This window comes from Gracilinanus agilis, chromosome 3, assembly GCF_016433145.1.
Source record: "Gracilinanus agilis isolate LMUSP501 chromosome 3, AgileGrace, whole genome shotgun sequence".
NCBI classification, from domain to species: domain Eukaryota; kingdom Metazoa; phylum Chordata; class Mammalia; order Didelphimorphia; family Didelphidae; genus Gracilinanus; species Gracilinanus agilis.
Genome location: NC_058132.1, coordinates 556611697 through 556631110, shown reverse-complemented (window position 1 = coordinate 556631110; position 19414 = coordinate 556611697). Strand labels below are relative to the sequence as shown.

Sequence of the window (19414 nt, the reverse complement as noted above, 5' to 3'; positions counted from 1 at the left end):
ATTATAGTGCCAAGGAAATCTTGGAAAAACTCTATAAATATATTCATGTGACAGGTTAAAATAAAACAAATTTAAAGTTCTAAGTAATCAAATGACAGTGAAAAAGGCTAAGGAAGAAAATAATTGCTTACAGTTGTTGGGGAAGATATATCAGACTATTTACTTGGAGCAAAGGTCAAAGGGCATTGTAAGAAAAACAGGAGTATAACTCTACTTGAAAATAGAGGAACTAAGCAAATGGAATTTGAAGTCATATAAAAGTTGTCCTGAAATTCACTCCTTGACTAGTGCTCCATCTATTATAATACTTCTATCTCTCTCTAACTTATTACCTTGATATTATTATTCAGAAGGATATAACAATACTGAACCCTAATACTTAATTCCTAGACACCTCCCCAGGAAGCATTTCCACATTCCCCACTACATTCCTCAAATTCATTCATCTGTTCATTCATTTAAACAAAAATTGTAAGTAGGTATTTACTACATTAAAGGCACTAAGCACTGAGGATACACAGACAAAAACAAAATGGTCCTTGCTTTCAAAAAACTCAAGTTCTATTGAGGGAAAATATTGTTAGGAAAGTCAATAGAGACATATATACATACATATGCATATCCATGTGCACATATATTTATAATCACAAAGTAATGAATAGGGGAGGAGGCACTTAAAAGGAGGAAAGAGATGCCTTCCAGGCATAGTAGTAGAAGACAGAATGCTGTATATAGGAAATGGCAAGGGACCAATGGGCTGGAACACAGCATGCTAGAGAAGAGGAAATATGAAATCAGTATTAAAAATGCGCCAGATAAGGATTTTAAATATCAGAGGAATTTGTATTTTACTTTAGAAGCAATAGAGAGCCACAGAAGTTTCTTCAAAAGGGGAATGGGGGTGGTGTGTTGTAAGATGAATTAATAAAATGTTTAAGATTAGATTACAACAGGTGACATGGTTAAATAGAGTTAAAGACTATTGAACTGGCAACTTTAGGAAAGGAGAAGATTAGTATTATGCCTACACTCACCTATTTATATGCTGTATTTTCTCCAGGAAAATGCAAGCTCCAGGTATTATTTTGTCTTTCTATCTATAAAGCCTAGCATAGCTCCTAGCAGGACTGTGGTCTCTGTTCAATAAATATTTGTATTTGGTTTAAAAAGACACTCTTTGTTTTGTTACTCCTAATTCTGAAGTATGTAGAAATTAAGAAAGTCAAATTCTCCCATTACTCTGTAAGTCCACCAACAGTTTATGTTTGTAGATTTGTAATATTCCAGCTATCAATACCTGGTCTAATAATAAGACTGGAGCAGTTAGGTGGCTCAGAGCGCTGGGAGGTTCTGGATTCACATCTGACCTCAGAAACTTCCTAGCTGTGTGACCTTCGACAAATAACTTAACCTCAATTGCCTAATCCACACCACTTTCTGCCTCGGAACTGATACTTTCTATCAATTCTAAGAGTGAAGGTAAGGGTTTAAAAAAAAATCAAAATTATAATTTTAAAAAATCACATCTGAAAATAAAGGCAACACCCAAATTAAGAAAAGAATCTATTCAAATTTTTATTTTTAAAGTCAGCAGTTTGTAATTTAGAACATATTCTCCTATAAAAATAATTTTATATATAGTCATTTGGTTCTTGGATTTCCCTAATAAAATCTATTTAACTCAACATAAGATAAAATCTAACCTCATGTATTAAAATGCTATAAAATGAAAGGATATGATATATGATATATATATAAGTATACATAAATACAATGAAATATATAAATATAAATGTATATGATATAAAAGGAAAGATGCCAGGAAAATGACACTCATTCCACTGTAGCTCTGACAGTGAAAGCAGGAATCCCCCTTGCTCCAAGCCACTGTCAAAGGACTAGGTAGTATGAGGCAGCAGTGAAATGAGGATGTGAGTGAAGAGTTTCCAACAAAACCCTTCAAAAATTCTTCAAAATAGCTGAAAAGTTAGATGTCAGAATACCTGAGTGCCATTTGCTGTAATGAACTGCCACTGGGAAGCGACATCATAAGATCTGAGATTGTCTGAAGCAGGCGGTGAAACGTGTGTGGTAAAGGATGAGCTGCTTCACCTGCAATCACTATGTCTGAAAGCGGATGTTCACACACTCTTGTATCTTTCTCCTGAGACAGACATTCAGAGCGAGTGGTCATGAGTTAACATTTTTGGTTAAAAAGGAAAATGATCTATAATCTATAGAAAACTTTGCAAAAGGAAATTCATTAACTAAATTTGCTTTTAATCTAATGAAAATATCTAAGTTTTAGTATGTTACTTAGGAAGGAAAAATATTAATAACATTTCAAGAAACCAAATCCTAAACCACTATATATATGTGTGTATACATGTATATATATATATATATACACACACATTTACTATATATACATTTACTAAATATATACAATTACTAAATATCTTTCTAGATCTATGCAAATGTAATTGCTCCTATAATTTCAATTTTGTCAATTTGGTAGATGCAGTATTTATTTTATCAGGTACACTACATAAACACAGATTCCTATGCACAGTTCTTCTCCCACACTCTCCCGTTCATGGGTTTCAAAGAATTTTTACTGTTATAAAATGGGAAGACAAAAAAGATGGGCAGAAGAAAACAAAAGGAAAGTTTTTATAGTCGTTTTTTACCTCTCTATCTAGATACTTACGAAGGTACCACATATCAGCTCTGGGGTAGCTCACTGCTCCTTTCCAGGCCCTACTTTCTTTTGCCCATCCATTCCATTGTGTTCTCAGCAACCCTTCTCTACAGTTGGGAAACTTTTTTATCCTGGATGCCTGTGCTTTCATTCTCTATCTCCTTCTGGGGATTACTGAAACATGAATTTCTTCTGAAGACACCATGTCCCTTGCCACCCTCTCTAAGGCTAACTTTTCTTCTTACTTTCAGGGTCAGAGAGAGTCAACACATTTCTTGCATTCCTTTGTTACCATCAATCAGTAAGATCTCCTTTGAGATTCACACTATGTTACAGAAAGACTAAAGTGCCTGGAGCCAGGAGAACCCAGGCTTCAGTATCTACTAGTTATGTGATTGTGGCAAGTTCTTTGAATTCTTTGCCCTCATTCCTGCTTTTTGTGCTTTGGCAAGCCTGACTATGGGTAACTCCCTCCCTAGCTCTCCCCACACGGGCAGCATGGGAATACTGATCCGAGTCCCTTCACAGTAGCTCTTCTAGACCTCTCTTCTCAAGTTTTCTACCTCATCCTTACTGTATTGTCTTTCAGCTAAAGACCTTGACTCCTATTGAAAATACTGAGGCAATTTCCCTTCCTTTACACATCAAAACTTTGATACATCTTCACTTATCTTCTGCTCTTTTTTCAGTTTCAGAGGATACTGTAAGTCTTCTCTTGGTCAAGCTTGATATCTCCTGAATAGTCACTCTCCTCCTAGTTCTCCTGAACTCTACAATTGGGTGTTTTCCTTGCTAATTCATCCTCCAATTCTAATGTACCCTAAGTAAGGTCCCTTCAAGGCACTCCTCTCATTTCTTTCTCTACCCTCTATTCTTTAGTGCTTTTACTGGATTTTAGGTTGTAAATTTTATATATATGTATATAGTTTTAATCTTTCCCTTGAACTTCAGTGATGTAACTCTAATTGCATGTCAGACACCTTAACCTGGTTTCCCAATGACACTCTGAACTTAATTTACTCAAAAGAAAACTCATTATCTTTTCATCTAAACTTGCTCCTAACTTCCTCTGTTTCTGTTGATGATGCTACTATGTTTCCAGACATCCAGGCTCAAAACTTCTGAACCTCAAACTTTTGATTCTTTTGTATTCTTTAGTTCTCATATCTAATCAATTGCCTGGGGAAGGTCTACATGACCTGTCCCATCTCTCCCATTTTCTCTTTCCTACCACCCCCTTCCTTTGGGTTCTCATTACTTCTGTCTTGAAATATTATGATGGCCTTCTCATTTTTCATTCAGTTTCTAGTTCTTTCCATCTCCAAATTATCCTTCATATGGTTAACAAAGTTACCTCAATGTACAGATATGACCACGATAATCTTAATGACTCTTTACTGCCTTGTTAATAAAATGTAAATTTCATAGGCCTGGAATTTAAGGCTCTCCACAATCTGGCTCTAGACTTATTATGCCTGCTGTACTACAGTCAATTTGGACTAAATCAGCTGTTCCTTAAAATCAGTACATTGCTTTTTTTAAACTTTCAAAATATAATTCCATTTTACCCTTCCATGATCACAATAACTTCTTTCCCCATTTCCATTAGAACTCTTTTCTCCTCTCAAGTTTTATATCAGGTCCCAGATTTTATATCCTTGATTTTCTTAGGGAAAAGGATGAAAACCTCCCTTCAAAATTTCCAACAACAGTATGTCTGGGTCTCTCCATAACACACTATCCTTGTATTGTATTCAGCTGTATGCATGCTGTACATACTGCTTCCTCTTCTGACACCCCCAGCAGAATATATGCTTCTTGAGGCCATGGCCTACCATATTTTTAATTAGAAAAAAAATTTTAAACCCTTACCTTCTTAGAATCAGTCCTGTGTATTGGTTCTAAGGCAGAAGAATGAGAAGGGCTAGGCAAAGGGGGTTAAGTGCCTTACTCAGAGTCATACAGCTAAGAAGAGTCTGAAGTAAAATTTGAACCTCGGACCTCTCATCTCTAGGCCTGGCTCTCAATCCACTGAGCCACCTAGCTGGCCCCCTACTGCCACTTTTAATTATGCACTGGCAGTATCTAGCACAATGCCCTATTAGGGGCTCAATGAAAAAAAATTTAAAAGTTAATAAAGTTAATAGTGCTGAGAACACTGAAGTTTTAGATGTTACTTTTTAAGTATCAACTTTCACCTACCTTTGCTTCATGGAGATTTAAAATGAAAAAATGAGGCTAGAAAAATAGATAGTTCTCAATGTTTCAAAAAGTAACAAAAAGGTCCCAAGTTTCTCTTGGATAACTTTTACAGAACTAGTTAAATGTCAACCTATGGAACAACTTCTGAATTCCATGAACCCTGGGGAAAGTGTGCCTTCACCCTTTGATTTGTTTCAGTCAGAATAAGGTTAGAATTAAAAGAAGTTAAAAGCTCTTTATATAACCCATTAAGCACAATTCCATGTGACTGGTAATCTGTGTTGTCTGGTTTAAGTGGTATTTCTATCAGAAAATTTTGGTTTTTCGTTTGTTTTTTTAAAACCCTTGACCTTCTGTCACAGATGAGTGGTAAAGGCTAGGTAATGGGGGAGGTCAAGTGACTTGCCCAGGGTCACACAGCTGGGAAGTGTCAGAGACCAGATTTGAACCTAGGACATCCTGTCTCTAGGCATGGCTCTCAATCCACTGAGCTACCCAGCTGCCCCCAGAAAATTTTATGCTTTTAATGGTAAAATCAGATTTAATTTTTATGTATTTTTTTTCTAGGAATTAAATCTATTCTAAGTGTGGAATCTACAGTAAAAGCCTTGAACATTGCATAGACATTTCCCCTTACCTTTTAGCTATGATAATGAAGAATTTAATTAAATTATTATTAATAAAGTAATTTTTTTTCTGTCCTATAGATACTTTTAAAAAATTTCACACATACTTGTTCTGCATTTTCCTTGTTTGTTTTATTTTCTTCATCTTCTTCTTCCTCTGGTTCCACTGGAGCAGGAGTCAGTGAAGCCACAAAATGCCAGAGAATATCATGGAGAGAAGTTGTTTGGATGACATTACACAAAAGCCAATTGAAAGCCTAAATAATCAAAGTTGTAGAGATAAAATTTTTGTCAAATAAATAAAACAGCAAAAGGAACAGTACACATAAAAAAAAGAAATTGTCCTTTTCTTAAGCACAGGAAATGTTAATTCACATACTTAGTAAAAAAGTCATTAAATCTCTCTAGGCCTTAGGGTGGGGAAAGATATGGTCTTCTGATGTCACTTTCAATGTCTTTATAAAATTTGGGGAATAATGATGACGAAATAAAATAATGAAGTACTTTGCTACACTATTTTATGTTTTGCTTCTTTCAATAATTATCCCAAATAGTGAGTCATGAACACAGCTCTTGTTTAGCATTTAACATTACTATAAGAAATGATTTTCAAACCTTGACTAAATTAAATTCTTGCTATTTTTTAGAATTCTCTAGCACCAGTGTTGAGATGTTATTTAGGAAACAAGTAATAGGAAACAAAGCAATAAGCATATTTAAAATATCTAAAATATCAGATAGTTTTCATTAAATAATTAGATAATTAATAATAATTAATTTTGAGGTAAAAGGGATTATTGGAGGAGAATCAAAACATGAATCATCATTTCCGACTCTTTGAAATTGTCATTATATTAGCTAAAATGATAATAGGTTGACTTAAGGAGCCTTTGAAAAGTAACAACTATTAATAAATTACTTCAATGTGCTTAAATTTGAAGTCGCTGACTTAAAATATCAACATATAAGAAAGCAGCATGATGTATTAGAAGGTGAAATGGTTTTGGAGTCAGAAGACCTGAGTTTAAATCCTAGTCTTGCCTGTCTAGTCTTGGGTAGGTCCCTTTACTTCTCTGGGCCTGAACTTTCTCATCTGAAAAATGAGTAGATGGTCTGGATGACATTGAGGTTCCTTATAGCTCTAAAATTCATAAAATTTGCAGCTGCCTCCCTATAAGGTGAGCATCTCTCTCTTTCCCTTTCATTGCCAAACTTTTAGAAAGAGTAGATCATACTTATTACTTCTATTCCTTTCCACACTACCCCTCCCTCCCTTTCAATCTAGAATATAAGCTCATTATAGGAAAAGAGAGAAAGCAAAGACTCAAATGGTGCAGAATCAGCAGAAGCCACTTAAGAGACTGCCTGCAGAATAGTTAAGTATTTACTAAGACAACAAAAAACATCCCACATCCCACAATTTGGAGTTTTGAATGAAAACGTGTAAGGCTATACAAAATGAAATAAAAAACTGAGAAGGGATACTTAGGATTGACACTAGAAATTTGCTGAGAGGATAACAAAGGAGAGCATTACTTGGTAAAAAATGACTGTTTCTAACTGTATATTGGGTTCGGTGATGGGCAAACTATGGCCCACGGGCTAGATGTGGCCCCCTGAAATGTTCTATCAGCCACATGACATTATTCCTAATCTGACGAATACAATGAGTAGGATACAATACAATGAAACTTCGAAAGAGTTGCCTTAGAAACAGACCAACAGATGAGCATTTCCTTTCCTTTGGCCCCCTCTTTAAAAAGTTTGCCCATCACTGTCCTAACCCATTTGGATATAACAAATTCTATTTAACAGTTTTTAAAAATCAGTTTAATTAAACTGAACACCTAGAGATCTAACAGTTTCACTAATATGCTCATACCTCCATAGCAAAAACTCGGCAAGCAGACTTCCGTAAGGCCTGTTTCATTGCTATTTCAAGACCTTCCAGATCATGGTGTTGTATAACGAAAGCTAAAACTGGCCATTGAAAGTTTCTTTCCCCTTTGGAAAGAGAACTATGGGCTGAAATTAGTCGAGAAAGCTCAGGAGAAGGATGTCTTAAGAGAGAGGAACCAACTTCTAGTAAAAAAAAAAAAGGAAAATATTAGTGTGAAACAGCAGAATAGTTGTTTTTCACAGGCATAATCTGTAATATATTTAACAGCCTAAAAATGACAACATTAAGGAAGTAGAAATTTTATGTGGATAGTAATTGTTAAATAATTATTTTAGAGACACTCAATCTTCGGTTTGTTAGGGATAGCAATGATTATTCTATATTCTTTAGAAGCAAAACAGATCTCTATTCAGTAAACTGAGAAATAATTTTGATGCTTTGATCACAATGAATAAAAGCTCTAGTTAGAATCCAGTAGCATATACTACAGGATGCAAATCTTCATTATAAAGTATAGTGTGCTAAGATTTTGCATTTTTCATGGTAAAATATCAATAATGTAAAGTGTGATATAAATGTGAGATATTATTATATTTAATCATTACTATTGGTCAAAATTAAAGCTTGAATAGAGTAATAAAAATATATAGCCAAACTAAGTAACTTATGACAGAAGTAGTGAAGTATTACCTTCTTGAAGTTTTAATAATTGGACACAAGAATCTTTGTTTACAATGGATGAGGGAATGTGCTGGGGGAGGGTATACTTCTAACTTTTGTCCTTACCAGTGTCTCCGCTGTTAACTCTTCTTCTAGGGATGGCCTTAACACGTGCAGGCAAAATGGAATGCTGTTTATCATATTCTGAGGCAACAACTGAGTATGATCTTTGGAAGACAGTTCGTTTTGCCAAATCAGTATCTGTTATGGGACTAGTCTCTAAACTGCAGATAAGGCAAGGAAAGAAAAAAAATTAATGTACCTCTTATGCATTTATTTTATAGTATTATGGACAAATATATGATCATATTTCTCTGGAAAAATGCCATTACTTCTCTTAGCCCCCTAAATAAGTTTTCAAAAACTAACAATATTAGCTTATCACAGATTTCCTCATTCTCATTCTGTCTGTCTCTGTCTCTGTCTCTCTCATCCTATTGTTGGAAGGAAAAAGATTGGGCAAAGATCTTTTGAGCAAACCTGACTTTACTGTAAGAGGTACACATCACAACAGTCAGGAATTACAGACACACCCAGCATGGACTGAGATTCTGAATATCCAAATAGACAGGCATTTATAGTATACAAAGTGATGCAAGTAGAGGCCAAGCTGATGCAGCTTCCTTCTGGGTAAGGCAAGTTGTGCCTCTTCTGGGTTAGGCCAGATTGTATCCATTCTGAATTAAGGTAAATTGGGTCATTTTTCCTTTAGAAAATGTTCCTTCTGCCTTATAACACATTCCTGAATGTTGGGGAGATGCTACTAGGATGTTGGGGGCAGAATGCACTGAATCAAGGGGATGTTCTAAGAAGACTATAAACCATAGTCTGTCAATCTTCTCAGGTTTAGAGAAGAGTCAGTAAAAAGAATTATAAGGCTATCACATATGTATTTAATTATCTACTGTTATAGTTTGATTCTCAAGTTCACAGCTATTCAATCAACTAATAACTAGAAGTTTCACTTACTATTAAATCAGTAGTTACAACTTAAATTAAGAATGATTAGAAGCTAATTAATTATAATTTCTTTGTACAGTATTTTTCTTATATTTGTTCACATATTCAAATTTAGAAGTTTTTTATTTTTTTCTGCAAAAAAAAAAAGAAATGACATCCAAAATTTGCCAGTGCTTCCAAAACACAGTACAGATATGTCATGAAAATTAAGAATTTTTATTTTAAGGACTACTAGAAAATACACTAGAGAGAGAAACTGGACACACATACACAAATACCTGATAAAGTTGAAAGCAAAAATTTAAAGCATTTTTTTCTGTTCTTGTTTGAGAGTTAAGCTTTTGATTTTTGCATTTTCCAATATTTTTCTGTAGATTACAAATCTATAATACTAAGCAATGAGAAGACATGAACTCTTTTGTTATAACAAGTCTGATACTGGGCTTTAGAAGTATTTTATTCTTGTATTTTGTGATGGGACAGATAAGACCAATTCATTGTATTCTCATTTAATCTACAATAAACTTAGAATTATTTGACTTTTTTTCCTTCAAGGCTAGAATGTATAGGATTCTCACAATTAGCTCAAAATAGATAGAATAACAAGGGAAGTAAAGGTATCTAAGGCACATTTATTCAATATTACTTTTTTTTTTTTAAATTTTAAACCCTTAACTTCTGTGTATTGACTTATAGGTGGAAGAGTGGTAAGGGTAGGCAATGGGGGTCAAGTGATTTGCCCAGGGTCACATAGCTGGGAAGTGTCTGTGGCCGGATTTGAACCTAGGACCTCCCGTCTCTAGGCCTGGCTCTCAATCCACCGAGCTACCCAGCTGCCCCCTCAATATTACTTTTATCTTCTTCCTTCTACCTTGAAACCCTCTTCCAAATTGCACCGTGGAACTGAGATGCTCCCTATTCCAATTTACTGAGTCATTTCTCTTCTTCTAGTCTATCTTAATCTTTTGACGATTTATTATTTTTTAAATTATTTTTATGGTTCCTCTTTGGCCAAAGACTAGTTTAGAATCCTGTTTCCCCACCAAATTCTAACATGTACATCACAAGATTTACATTTTTAGGAAGAAAAGAAGAGAGTTGAAATACCTTGGTGGCATGGATTTCATATTACTCTCTGGCTCCTCAAATACATTAGGACTTGCATCAGGAGTTACTGATATATATGGTGCTGGTACAGATGTTGAACGAAGGTATCTCATTTCATCTTGGAAGAGATTGTCATCCTGATATCCCACAAAGTTTTCATGATGATGCCTGGATTGGATTACATGTGATCATTCAGAGACATTACAACAATTACCCAGATCTGTCTACATTTCTAATCCTCTTTGTAAACAGAAAAGCATTACATACAAATATAAAGTAGAGTATAAACAATCAAAGTAAAGACTGTTCTTTGTTTTTTGTCGTTTTTCAGTAAGTTCTCAAAACAAAATTTGAATCTACTTATTAGACTGAGATTTCACTAATTTTTTGTCAGTAGCGTGGCAACTTGATATGGGTAAAACTTTTAACTCTCTATTTGCCTCTACTCCCTATTTTAAAAACTGTTCCTTAATATAAAAGTCTAAAGAATAATTTAAGTGAAAGGAAAAGAATAAACTACAATATAAGTTACTTCCTAAAACACTTTTTTTTTTTTTTGGAGAGGGTCCACAAGAGATAGTTTCACTTAAATATTCCCATTTTCTAGGTCTTAAAAATGAATACAATTTACAGCTATTTATCTGGAGCACTGACATTCATTCAAGTAAAATTTACTAAGTATCTATTTATATTACATTACATGTACAAGATATAGATATCACCTTAGAATATAAATTCCTCTAAGATTGACTTTGTATTGGTTTGTATAGGATTTCATATATTCTGTGGTAAACCTAAATACTAAGATTTCTGGTAAAATTTCAGTTACACAAGAGCAGTTATTGATAGAGTGAAAGAATAGCCTTTATTACCTAGCTAATGTCTGTAGGTAGAGGCAAGGCATTTTGATGGGAAGATCCTCAGAGATGCCTTCTTTCACAATTGGAAGCTGAGACTGGAATGGTTTTGTAGGATGGTAGCACAGAATACTGGGTTCAGCAGCACTACTCAAGGACAAAAGGAAGAGTGCATTTGCTTTAATCACCTGGTGGGCTTCCATTGTGGGCAAGGCACGAGGAGTCTTAACTTGCATTGTTTTTCTCCTAGATTGTTTTACCTAGCAAAGGAAAAATGTTAGTTATCTCTTAGTGGCCTTATATATCTTATAAAATGAGACAGCTAAGTGGTAAAGTGAATAGTGTTAGATTTGGAATTAGGAAGACTAATGTTCAAAATCCCACTTAGACACACTTATTTAGCTGTGGGACCTTTGGGCAAGTCACTTAATATCAGTTTCCTCATCTATAAAATGGGAATAAATAGTTAGTACCTACCTCATATAATGAATGTCTGGATTAAATGAGATAATGCAAGTAAAGCATTTTGCAAATTTTTATGGTTTATATAAATGTTAGCTATTATTATTATTGCTATTTTAATAATAATAGAATTCTTTATTACAAGAACTTATGATCCTCTAATTTTTAGATGAGATCATTTTGTTACCTAAAATGATGCAAACCAAAGAAAACAATATTCATTTCCTATATCCTTTTTTATTAATTATAAAAAATGAAGCTGTTTTCTATTCTACCTTATTTGAACTATGTTTCTATTATATCTACTCAGAAAAATTAAAAAACTTAAATATTAAAGTCTAGATAGCACAGGATAATTTCTAACATATATAACACATTACTATACATATATAATTAAGATATAAGGTTTGACAAACTTCTTAATTCAAAATCCCATTATGAATAAGTGATGTAAATGGAAAATCCTGGCAAGTTCAAAGTATAGGCTGGTGACATTTAAAAAAATGGGAGAATAAAATAAGAGTAAGGATATGGTAGGGATCACAGTATTACAGAACAGATTTAGATTTTGAAGGGAACTCAGAAGTTTTCTCATGTGACCTCTGTCATTTTAAAGATAAGAAAACAGAGGCCAGAGAAGTTAAGTGGCTTGCCCATAGTCCCACAGGGAGTGGGAAGGTCCAATGTGAATGAGCTGTGCTTGTGTTGTAAGTCAATCTGAGGTACAAGTTATTCTTATTGTTATTCTTATTATTCAGTATAACATATGATTATAATGAAAACGAGAAATGAGTAAGAGACATATATTTATCATTAACACAATTATGGGAACTATACCTTCTCCTTTGCTGCTGCTTGCTTTTCACGAAGGTATTTTTCCCTGCAACGATCACACACCAGATACCAAGTGCTTCCTCCTATGCCACCATCACCACAGTTACCAGCCCATCCTCCACAAAAATGTCCAATGCTATTATAACCTTGTCCACCTGCATACCGACCACAACCTTCAAAAAAATAACAAAAATGAAGATTTAAAATGTCTTTAGAATCTACTTCAATAACTTATCTGACAATTAACTTTATGTTTTAAGAATTGGAAATTGCTGAATAAATTCCATTGGAAATATATTAAAAAAAAACAAGTATATTTACCAAAAACACTTATACTCAACTGATTAAAAAAAGTTTTAATTAGTACTATGAAAATCTTGGTTGTCATGTTGTATATCTTAAGTAATATCTTTTGAACAAATTATGTGCTAAGTACTGCACTTATTTTATGATTCAAAACAAGAGCTGACATTTAGGAATTACTTGTCATAAAAATAGGTAGAACTATATAATGTATTTGAATTTGTTTTGTTGAGGGTAAACTTAGAATTAATGTCAGTTAAGCCAGCCTTCATCCTTGAATATTCCTCATGTATTCTGAGAGAAAATGCAGCAGTAGAAGATAAAGAGTTGGTTAGGGTTGGAATCAAATAAGACCTAGGTTCATGCCACACCTCTGACATGTACTGGCTATCTAAGCCCAGGCAGTGTCTCAGCCACCTCACTAAGCCTGGTAAATTGCAGATGAGGTATTGACTTGACATCAACAGAGAGCTCCTTTCCCTACGCTGATATGATATGATAAAATCATAGGCCCAGTTAAAAAAGAAGTTGATGTCATCATTTATGTTATATAGAACATATACATAACACGTTTCATATGTCATATATAGATTACTTAAATTACTTAAGATGCCTGATTAAGAAAGTAAGCTTTGGTTTCCTTCCTTTTTTTTTCTCTTTTGTAATCAAAACTACAGAAAGACTCATAAAAATTTACTATAAATTCAATGCAACCAGATCTTACAGCTTCTTAATAATAGATGCTTGGTAGGTCAACCTAAAAGTAACTTGTCCTGATGATACCATTTGATAAAATATCAACGTCTTACCTGGATGAGCTTGCCTCATGTGATAAGTTACTGGATACGGATGTGATTCTCCACACAGCTCACAAATGGTATCCTTCTCTGGTCCCCCCACAGCAAGCTGGGCCATCTCACCAAACAAATTACCTCTTGGTCTGGCTTCAGCCTTTTCTTTTTTCTTTTTTTCTTTTTTTGTCTTTTTATTATCTTTGTCACACTCTTTCTTTTTAAGTACTGCACAAGAGCCAGGACTTGGAAATATCATGTTCTGGGAAGCAGCTTTGATAGTAGCTAAAGAGATATCTTCCCAAAATGCTACCAAGTGTTGTAAGGTTAAAGGAAGAGGAGATTTGGATTTGATTGTGTGGTGTGTAGACATTTCAAAAGTAGCCTCTGTTTTTCCATCTTCACATTTTTCATGTAGAGGTGGCTCCTTAAGCATTGACAAGACTTTATTTTTGTTGATACTACCCATTTTAGATATATCTGGTCCATGAGGTGAAATATTAAACATATTAAGAGCAGATGATATTTCCAATGAGTGCCTATTTTTCAATTTTGTTTCTTTTTCCTCTGTCGGCTGTTGACTATTCAAACTATTTCTTATTGGAGCATGTTCTTTAGACAGTTCTGGATTAAATTTTAGAAAAGAAGAACAAGCCATTGCATCATGGACTATACCTTCATGCCAAAGGAAAGAGGCAAAGACAGCTCTGGCACATTCAGCAACTGAAGGGGACATTGCTTGCTTCGCTGGCTCTAAAGGTCTGGATCCATCTCCTTTGAAAAGGAAGCCTGACTTTTCCTTTTTGGGCCTAGTGTGCCGGTTTGCACATTTTCGGCTTACTTTTGGAGAAGCTCTCATTTCTTGCTCATCCTTCATGGGTGCTTTTCCTATGCTGAAGTGCACTTTATTGGAGCTCTCATCTACGCTCTTAAATTCAGTACTCTCATCACAAGTGCTGTCTGTTATGCTGTTTGTTTTTAAGGTACTAGAAGTACAGACTTCAACTACCTCACTGTGAAGATTTTCTTGCACTACATGTGGAGAAGGCGCTCTATTTTCAGTTCCAGGAGAAACTTTAGAATCTTTTGGTATTATTTTTGGCTTGGGTGATGTGGATCGACCTCTTAAAGGTTCTGTGAGGGGCATCTTTTTCTTGCGGAGAGTATCTGGATCCAGTGTATAGGAGTCTGATTTGGATCGTTCCCGAGGAGGATCAAGCTTTGCCTTAGCAGGAGCCGGACCTTTCTGAGGTAGATTCTTGTCATGTGGAGAGGAAGAACGAGGAGGACTAGCACCTGATGGACTGGACCTATTGGATGGGAGAGTCTTTGGCTTAGGAGAAGAAGATCGAGATCCTGGTCCTGGAGACTCAGCTCTCAGGCCAGAAGAGATCCTCCCATCAGATTTAAGTGTTTGTAAGGTATTATGATTGGGAGATAAGGACCTACTATGGGAATCTGACCTCAGTTTTGCAGCATCAGACTTCAACATGAGGGATTCACTAGCAGATAAGCCTTCGGTGCCTCTTGCTTTCTTTTGATCTGTAGCAGTCCTGCTCACACGTCCATCAAGCTTAGGTGACCGACTTTCAATTCTATGTTTAGAAGAAAGGTCTGATTTTCCTGCTGGAGAGGCTGGTCTGGAAGCTATGGAGAAACTTCCTCGGTCACCTGTATAGCCCATTTCAGAGTGAAAAGTATCATTAAAATTACAATTCATAGAAAACACATTAACACACAAAATGTATACAATGCTGAACACGAAGTAGAATTCTGCCAAAATCTGTTTGCAAAAATAAATTTTATAGCATTTTATGGTTAATCAGTATTTCAGGTACATTTTCTCATTCGATTGAAAATAAAAATCAAGGACAAAGGCAAAATATTTTCAATGGAAATTAAATTAAAACATATACCATAGCAAAACAAAATATTTTCCTAGTGCAAAGGTATACTTGTACTACATATTAACTATTAACAAAACATAAAGCAAATCACCTATTAAGATCTCTAGTAAAAAAGTTTTAAATCAACATTGATGAGTAAAGAGAAAATCTGTCACTGACTCAAGAATCTAGAACTGAGAAAAATATAGCTTGCGATAGTTGAAGTACTAAAACAAAATTTCACTTATTTATTTATTATTTTTTTTAAGCCCTTAACTTCTGTGTATTGGGCTCCTATGTGGAAGGGTGGTAAGGGTGGGCAATGGGGGTCAAGTGACTTGCCCAGGGTCACACAACTGGGAAGTGTCTGAGGCCAAATTTGAACCTAGGACCTCCCGTCTCTAGGTCTGACTCTCAATCCACTGAGCTACCCAGCTGCCCCTAAAACAAAATTTTAGTGGTGTATGGCTAAATGTTTTTTACTAGCTTTATTATTTTCAGATCTGTACACTTTGTTAATTAGGCTGATTGCTTACCAGAGCCTTGCTTTAATAACTGCATGAGAATAATTTTTAATTAATAAAGCATCACTGTTTGGACCCTGCTTACTATGTATTTATAGGACATCTCTAAGTCACCAACAGGTTACATATTTTTTAAAAATCATCCATTTATTTAAAATTGGTTGTCTGGAAACTGAAATACATTTTAAAATGGGGAATTAGCTCCCCAGAGTAGTTCACAAAGGTTTATCTACCTCCTAATGTATCTTGAACTATAAAATCCTTGTTTGAGTTCTGAGAGATGGCAACAACTTGAAGCCATGGGGGAAAAAAGAGATTTTTCCTACTCTTTTATAGAGTCAATCTAAAACAACATTTTGAAAAGACAGACAGATGGTATATGACATACTCCCACAACTATCTGTACTATCCTTATATCCCTAAACCTGGGTCTTTTATGTCCTCAGGTATTCTAAATTCCCCTAAAAAGTTACCTTTCTTGTTGCCCTCAATCAAAACTTCCATTTCCTCAGCTTAATTGTTCATAAATAATTATATGAATGTAATTAATTTATACACAAGCATTTTTTAAGCACCTACTTTGTGCAAGACCCTGTGCAAGGAAATAAAGATAAGAATAGGGATAGAGGCTATGAATTTATTGGTATAAGGAACACTTGGGTGAACAAACTCCCTCTATCAATTAAAGTTGGCATCTATACAACTAAGAGTCTTAAACAGATGCCCAGAGTAACCCAAAGCTGACTTTCCCAGAGTCACAAAGCCAGTATCTGTGAGAGGTGTGGCCTGCATTCTAAGTTCAAGACTGGAGAGACAAAATGAAAAAATAAAATACCAGCCTTTAAGGAGGATAAGCAATTTGAATGAAGAAGGAGTCAAGATATTTACACTGCCTGAATGTCTGGCAGCTCCTTTATTTTAGGAGGAGGGTTTAATTTTATTTTTTTTCCCACAGGATGTTTCAAAATCCTGCCTTAATTGTGCCGCTTCTCCCAGGCTGATGGGGGCCATCCATGCTCCATCCTGTGTTTTCTGTAGGTCCTTCCCTTCCATAGGAATCCCCACATTTTCTAAAAGCTCCACCTATCTCCCTCTCCCCCATGGTACCTGCTCCTGTTTCAGTGACTGCTAGGTGAAAAATAGTTTGTACATATCTGCTTGATTTTAAAGAGTCCAGCAATTTGTTGATATTCCTCTGTGAAGAGAAGATTTCCCTCATATATGCAAAGAGAGAGATTTTAAAATATTTTACAGACAGGGGGAAATTATGGTAGCAATATTTTTTATGATTTATGAATAGTTTAAATTACAATAAAGACCTATGATTTATTTGTATAAAAATTCATTGTCTGTTATAATATATATTTTAATACCTAGGACATACCTATATGAAGTGAAATATATCTGCATGCTTTGGGCAGCTAGGAGGTAAAGGGGACAGAGCACTGAATCTGCAGTCAAGAAGACCTTAATTTGAATCTAGCCTCAGACACTAGCTGTGTGACTCTGGGCAAATCACTTAGCTTCTGTTTCCCTCAGTTAGCTCCTACTCCCAAGGCTGTTATAAAGACAAAACAAGATAATAACAATAAAGCCCTTAGCAGAGTGGTTGGCACATAGTAAGCACTATTGAAATGTTAATAATATTACCACTAATAAACTACTAACTAGTAAACTACTACCAGCTTGTTGTCACATATTTTTATTATAAACAATAGATTATCTTACAAATTATTATACCGATTGGTGTCCTGATTCATTTAAAGTTTTTTTTAAATACATTTATAATGTATAAATTTAAAGAAATGCACATAAGATTGAGAAAAGTAGTTAGCTTTACAATGATTTCAAATAACAAATCTACTTTTTTGCCAGTGAAATGATTACACTGGGACATAATTGCTTTATAAATGGATATATTAGGCATGCTATAAAAAAGAAAAACATTATTTAACTCAAGCATAGGTCAACTTTTCTGGGCAATATACATATAGAATGTGTGCAAAAATTGTTTTTCATATTTGGAAGAAAACAGAACCTAATCCAACAATCTTTTGGTTAATCATTATAGTATATTCCTAATAATTGTGTTCTTGTGAATTTTGTAGAGAAAAAAAGCAACTTGAGACAAAACATTTAAGACCAATGATCCATGTATATTTTAAATTTAGAATTTTATTGCTCCTTTCTGAGTTTAAACATTTATTATTAAAACATTCTTGGCCACTATATATGCTATATGAAACTTGATTAGCTATACCAATTAACAATTTCTTGGACAAAAAGGTATACATGCACATAATCTCATTAAGTAAGATCAAAGAACTGTGGTTAACTGAAGACTTAGTGTTTTTCTTTGAAAAATCTTATTCAATTGGCAACACTAATTCTATAAAAAAGCTTTGTGTTCCATAAGATAAATTTTAAGAAAAACTCACAGGAGTGTAATTTTTGCTTTGTTGCATATTTTAAAAGGGAATCAATATTCTTTTCATATAAAGATTTTGTATACAAGATACTCACAAGGAAAATTATTTAGAATGCTGAGGAGATAAAAGATCTATGTAAAACTACATGAAAGTTACATCTATATATTTCAACCTTAAGATAAAATTAAAAATTTTTCATTTAACAAATGAATGGAATGAAAATGAACTGAGATGAAATTATTTTCCTTTTCCAAACTTCCTTTATAAATTTTGAATGTCCCATCCATGAATGCATGCATACCCACCCTTTAGTTTGTGAGACAGAGATGAAAGAGCAGAAGCAGGCCCAGCTACACCATTATTTTTGAAAATGCGCTCACGAGAAGCAAGGTTGCAGGATGGAGTTTCTATAGTGGAAAACAGTGGCAAAGAAGCAACATAGGTTCAATGGAAAACAATTTGGCAGAGAAAAAACAAGCAGAGACAAAGCATTTCAAAGGGGATGCATATATTCACTGTTAATAAATTTCACTGCTAAGCTGCATTTCACTAAACAAATCCATATTTCTCTCAGTCAAGGACAAATTGATCAATTTAGTTCAATAATAATTTAAAATGCCATAATATGTTAAATTAGGGCCATAGTAGTTTTTTAAAAAAAATGTTTGAGCTCTCTCTTTTTTAAAAAAATTGTAGTACTAAAATAAAATTGTAGTACTCTTTAAAAAAATGGAAGAATTTAAAGAATATAGGCAGCTTAACAATAGTAGAAAAGCCTCTGATAGCCAGGAAATATGGAATTTAGTAACAACTCTACTTCCGAAAAGCTATGGAATTATAGGTAAGTCATCGAATCTCCTTGGGAATTAGTTTCTTTACTAACAAAGTGAAGAAAATGGGTTGAAAAGATGATTTCTTAGGTTCCCTTTCAGCTCTAAAATTCTATGAGATGATATAAAAAAGGGATGGTTTCTTTAAATTTAAATTTAATTTTTATTTTATATCCTGTTATGAAGAATATATATTTTTTTCATTCTATAAACTGTCTTTTAGCTCAAAGTAATTTGTGTTCTCAGTATGTACATTAATCTTGGCCTTGGTAATACATATAA

At 34.3% G+C, this 19414-nt stretch overlaps 1 protein-coding gene across 1 annotated transcript in view; it reads right to left on the bottom strand.

Annotated features, from left to right (window-relative positions):
• Positions 1–19414, bottom strand: part of MYCBP2 (MYC binding protein 2) — a 344646-nt gene that overhangs the window by 43625 nt on the left and 281607 nt on the right. Inside the window, exons 56-63 of the mRNA XM_044670580.1 lie at positions 13482–15134; positions 12373–12542; positions 11089–11333; positions 10217–10384; positions 8216–8373; positions 7412–7611; positions 5637–5786; positions 2004–2164 (exon numbers count right to left, since the gene is read on the bottom strand). Coding sequence (XP_044526515.1) covers positions 2004–2164; positions 5637–5786; positions 7412–7611; positions 8216–8373; positions 10217–10384; positions 11089–11333; positions 12373–12542; positions 13482–15134 — 2905 coding nt within the window. The remainder of the gene's footprint in view (positions 1–2003; positions 2165–5636; positions 5787–7411; positions 7612–8215; positions 8374–10216; positions 10385–11088; positions 11334–12372; positions 12543–13481; positions 15135–19414) is intronic.